This window comes from Salvelinus sp. IW2-2015, unplaced genomic scaffold (assembly GCF_002910315.2).
Source record: "Salvelinus sp. IW2-2015 unplaced genomic scaffold, ASM291031v2 Un_scaffold2636, whole genome shotgun sequence".
NCBI lineage: Eukaryota > Metazoa > Chordata > Actinopteri > Salmoniformes > Salmonidae > Salvelinus > Salvelinus sp. IW2-2015.
In genome coordinates, this window is record NW_019943943.1 from 174,564 (window position 1) to 180,030 (window position 5,467).

The 5,467-nt window shown below is 45.1% G+C and overlaps 1 protein-coding gene and 1 long non-coding RNA gene across 3 annotated transcripts in view; both read right to left on the reverse strand.

The window, feature by feature from the left end:
• LOC112074439 (uncharacterized) overlaps positions 1 to 2,496 on the reverse strand; it is a 3,319-nt gene extending 823 nt beyond the window's left edge. Inside the window, exon 1 of the long non-coding RNA XR_002894739.2 lies at positions 2,402 to 2,496. This is a non-coding gene — a long non-coding RNA (uncharacterized lncRNA). The remainder of the gene's footprint in view (positions 1 to 2,401) is intronic.
• Positions 1 to 4,128, reverse strand: part of med28 (mediator complex subunit 28) — a 33,208-nt gene extending 29,080 nt beyond the window's left edge. Inside the window, exon 1 of one of the 2 annotated variants that reach the window (XM_070440538.1) lies at positions 3,913 to 4,128. In XM_070440538.1, the coding sequence (XP_070296639.1) occupies positions 3,913 to 4,071 (159 nt within the window). In that variant the 5' untranslated portion in view covers positions 4,072 to 4,128. The remainder of the gene's footprint in view (positions 1 to 3,912) is intronic. The other variant, XM_070440537.1, reaches the window with a different exon arrangement.
• Positions 4,129 to 5,467: the final 1,339 nt, after the last annotated feature.

Consider the following 5,467-nt stretch of genomic DNA (forward strand, 5'->3'; position numbering starts at 1 on the left):
CACTTCTAAATCACTTCTAAGAACACTTAACAAAGGGGTTGTGATCATCATGGTTAGAACACTAACAGAAGGGGTGGGTCACATGTTCTAAACACTAACAGAAGGGTGTGTCATCATGGTTCTAGAACACTAACAGAAGGGTGTTGTATCATCATGGTTCTAGAACACTAACAGAAGGGGTCTTGTGTCATCAAGGGTTCACGGAGACACTAACAGAAAGGGTTGTGTCATCATGGTCTAGAACACTAACAGAAGGGTTTGTATCCATGGTTCTAGAACTAACGAGAAGGGTTGTGATCATCATGGTTCTAGAACACTAACAGAAGGGGTTTGGTCATCATGGTTCTAGAAAAAGAAGAGGTGATCATCATGGCGACAAAGAAGTTGCACTCAATCATGGTTCTGATAACAACTTGAGATCAGTTAACACAGGCAGTTTGTGCCTGTCTAAAAAAAAATTGATTGCAGTGGTTTACGACACACTAGCGAAGGTATTAGTTCTTGAACTAACAGTGGTGTCTAGAATTACTAAATCCTAGAAGCGGGTTAATCATGCACGGTGCTGGTATTTCGCTAAACACACACAGAAGGGTTGAGTCTCATGGTTCTAGAACAAAAAGGTCATCATTGTTCTGAACACTAACGAGAAGGGGTTGTGATCAATCATGTTTAGAACACTAAACAAAAGGGGTTGTGATCATCATGGTTCTAGAACACTAACGAAGAGGGTTGTGACATCATGTTCAGAACACTAACAAAGGGTTGTGTCACCTGGTTCTAGAACACTAACAGAAGGGGTTGTGTCATACATGTTCTAGAACACAACAGAAGGGGTTTGAGTCATCAGGTTGAACACTAACAGAGGGGTTGTGTCATCTGGTCTAAACACTAACAGAAGGGTTGTGATCATCATGGTTCTAGAAACTAACAAAAGAAGGGGTGGATCTCATGGTTCTAGAACACTTAACAGAAGGGGTTTGGTCATCATGGTCTAGAACACTAACAGAAGTGTTTGTGGTGCATCATGGTTCTAGAAACACTAACAGAAGGGTTGTGGTCATCATGTTTCTAGAACACTAACAGAAGGGTTGTCATCATGTTCTGAAACACAAGAGGGGTGTGAGTCATCATGGTTCAGAACACTAACAGAAGGGGTTGTGATCGATCATGGTTCTAGAACACTAACAGAAGGGGTGTGGCTCATCACCCATGTTCTAGAACTAACAGACAGTGTGATCACATGCTAGTTCATTAGCTAGCCAGTAAGTTCCCCAGTAAGTGTTGATCGTGTGTAGCTAGTCGTAATAAGCTAGCAACTGTAGCTAGCCAGTAACTCCTCCAGTATGTGTTGATGTGTCATAGCTAGTTCGTTAGCTAAGCTACCAGTAAACCTCCAGTATGTGTTGATTGTATCTGTGTTAGCTAAGCTACCTGTAGCTACACTGTAGCTAGCCAGTAATCCGCCTCCAGTATGTGTTGATGTGTCGTAAGCTAAGCTAGCCACTGTAACTAGCCAGTAACTCTCCAGTATGTTGATATGAGTGTCGTAAGCTACAGCTAGCTCACTGTAGCTAGCCAGTAAACTCCTCCAGTATGTGTTGATGTGTCGTAGCTAGTTCGTAGCTAAGCTAGCCCACTGTAGCTAGCCATGATAGCTCAGTATCCTCCAGTATGTTGTGTGATGCGTTCGTTAGCTAAGCTAGCCCTGTAGTAGCCACTAGCTGCCAGTAACTCCCCAGTATGTGTTGATTGTTCGTAAGCTAAGCTAGCCACTGTAACTAGCCAGTAACTCCTCCGTATGGTGTTGATGTGTCGTAGCTAAGCTAGCCACTGAGCTAGCCAGTAACTCCTCAGTATGTGTGAGTTCGTTAGCTAAGCTCAAGCCACTGTAACTAGCCAGTAACTCCTCAGTATGTGTTGTATGTTCGTAAGCTAAGCTAGCACTGTAGCTAGCCAGTAACTCCCCAGTATGTGTTTGATGTGTCGTAGCTAGATTCAAAGCTAATTAGCCACTGTAGCTAGCCAGTAACTCCTCCAGTATGTGTGACGCTCATTTCACAGAAGCTGTAGAGGTCAAATACATAAGCTGCCCTTCTGCACCCAATATCTTCTCTCATTTTTGTTTTAGTTTTTAAGGATGAAACTGACCTGGTATGATGCTGCATTGATCAGTTCTACAGTTAAAGTCTTTATTTTAGCGTTCCCCCCCAAAGTAAACTTTAAACTGTACTGTTTAAAGGTTTACGCGTGTACATGTTTTAAACTTGTGTGTCTCGCTATTTTGGCCAGGTCTTTTTTGCAAAAAAGAGCATGAAATCTGAGATACTCAGTATGAGACGAAGTCTCAGTGAGTAAACCAACAACAAAAGCTCTGAGATAAGTTTCCAGAAGACTACCGTACCTCGTCCTTATTGGTCATCCTCCCCGGCGATGTCCAGGTGCGCCCAATGAGGGGCTCACAAACTCCCTCAAACGCTGCCGCCGTGCAGGCTCCGCCAGAACTACAACACACACACACACACACACACACACAAGCACACACGACACACACACATCACACAACACACACAGTCACACACACACACACACAGCACACACACACACACAACACAGACACACACACACACACACACACAGCACACAAGTCACACACACACACACACACACACACAGTCACACACACCGGATCACCAACACACACCAGGTCACACACCACCACACACACACACAGCAAACACACACACAACACACACACACACCAACACACACACACACAGGTACACATGGTAACATCAATTAACACGAAGTTGTGAGGGTTTTCTAGATGTGTGTTGTTGTGTGTGTGTGTGGTGTTGTGTGTGTGTGTGGTGTGTGTGTGTGGTGTGTGTTCTACCGGCTGTATGCCCACGTGTGAGGTCGGCAGCTGGCGTTCATGACTGTCGGTGTATTTAAACAAGCGCATCCTCCACACCGTGTGCCCCTGTTAGCAAGCTGGCCTAAGTTCTAGAGAGACACCCTTTACCACACTGGCCTATCAAGAGAGACACCTTGTTGATCACACTGGCCTATTCAGAGCACACCCTGTTATCCACAATGCCGAATCAGATTGAGACACACCCTGTACCACACTGCCATCAGAGAACACCCTTGTTACACATCGGCCTAGTAAGAGATCACGTTTCTGATACCTACAGCGGCTCTATCAAGAGCCCCTTTATCTTTCTGGCCTACAGAGAGAGACCTGTTACACACGGCTAGTCTAGAGACACGCGTGTGACCACATCTGGCCTTATCAGAGAGTACACCCTTTACCACCTGGTCTCAGAGAACATCCCTTATACCGACACTGCCTATCAAGAACACCTGTTACCACACGCCTACAAGAGAACAGCTGTTCAACCACACTGCCTATATGAGACACGCTGTTTACCACACTGCTATCAAGCACCTCTGTTACCACACTGGCTATGAGAGAACAGCCTGTTACCACATGGCCTATCAGAGACACGTACCTACACTGCTATCAACACCTCGTGACCACAGCTGGCCTATCAGAGAGACACCGTACCAACTGGCATCAGCAGCAACGCTGTTACCAACACGGTATTAAGAAACCCTGTTAACTGCTATAGAGACACCTGTACCCAACACTGCTATCAAGAGACAGCATACCACGGCTGGCTAGGCTAGCTAGTATCATTACGTTAGCTATACCACGGCTGGCTAGGCTAGCTAGTATCATTACGTTAGCTATACCACGGCTAGCTAGTATCGTTACGTTAGCTATACCACAGCTAGCTAGTATCACTACGTTAGCTATTCCACGGCTAGCTAGCCTAGCTAGTATCGTTACGTTAGCTATACCACGGCAAGCTAGCGTCCACCAGGAGAGGGGAGTTGTCGCTCTCGTACCTCAAAAGAAGCCTCTAGGTCGTCTACCAGAGTGTTGGGGCCCTGGACCCTGTTCCCTGGAGCTCCAGACAGTAGTCCCGGCTGACCCGGGCCGCCGACAGGGTGAGGACCAGCGGACTGCTGGCCGGGGAACATCCCGCTGCCCATGGAGGAAGACATATTGAATGGTTGTTTGTACCAGTCGGTGATGCCGCTGCTCGCAGTGCGCAGGACATGCCACACTGGCTGACCAATTTAATAGGTTCTACTAAATGACTATATATATAAAAAAAGGTTTGATTAAAATAAATGTTTTGCAATTAAAACAATTTGTCATTTACATGCAGTTATAGTGACAAGACACATTGATCCTCCAAAATGGTTTTATTGGTGTTTTATTTAAATGACATGATAATATTGGCAATAATAATATTTTATAGTTTTTGTGTGCATAAGTGCATACCAAATTCAGCATTAGAGTTTCTCCCACAACTACCGGACAGAGGTTGGTTTACTGACTGTCACTGAAGCCTAGTTTTTACTCTACGTATGTAACGCAAGAACGCTACGCAAAAAGGCCATCCTGCGTTCTTGCATCCGGTTATAAATCGCAGGGCTGCGTAGTTTTGCTACGCCACAACATTTTGCATAGCTACTTGTAGTCACCGTTACAAAATAATATTCCAGTCGACAAGTGTTATTTTGGAAGCAGTAATTGCAGAACAAAATTACTGCAGTAAAAAATAACTTATTTTGGACTGCACTCTGCAATCTTTTTTTGTAAAGGTAGGATACGATATACTTTGTCCATTTACATGAAAATTCAGTTTCTCAATGCATACGTATGTAGGCTATAAACTAGGCTAGAGAGGGATTTAGTTACATGTACTAGCTACATCACATCAACACAACTGGAGGAGTTTACTGGCTAGCTACAGTGGCTAGCTTAGCTAAACGCAACATCAACACATACTGGGGGAGTTACTGGCTAGCTACAGTGGCTAGCTTAGCTAACGAACATCACATACACATACTGGAGGAGTTACTGGCTAGCTCAAGTGGCTAGCTTAGCTAACGACTAGCTACGACACATCAACACATACTGGAGGAGTTACTGGCTAGCTACAGTGGCTAGCTTAGCTAACGAACTAGCTACATCACATCAACACATACTGGAGGAGTTACTGGCTAGCTACAGTGGCTAGCTTAGCTAACGAACATCAACACATACTGGGGGAGTTACTGGCTAGCTACAGTGGCTAGCTTAGCTAACGAATCATCAAAACATACTGGAGGAGTTACTGGCTAGCTACAGTGGCTAGCTTAGCTAACGAACATACACACATACGGGAGAGTTACTGGCTAGCTACAGTGGCTAGCTTAGCTAACGGACATCACACACATACGGGGGAGTTACTGGCTAGCTTAGCTAACGACACATCAACACATACTGGGGAGTTACTTACTGGCTAGCTAATGAACTAGCTATGTCGGTCGCGGCGCGCATGATCAGAATGGCACATCGATCACAACCCCTTCTGTTAGTGTTCTAGAACCATGATGACCACAACCCCTT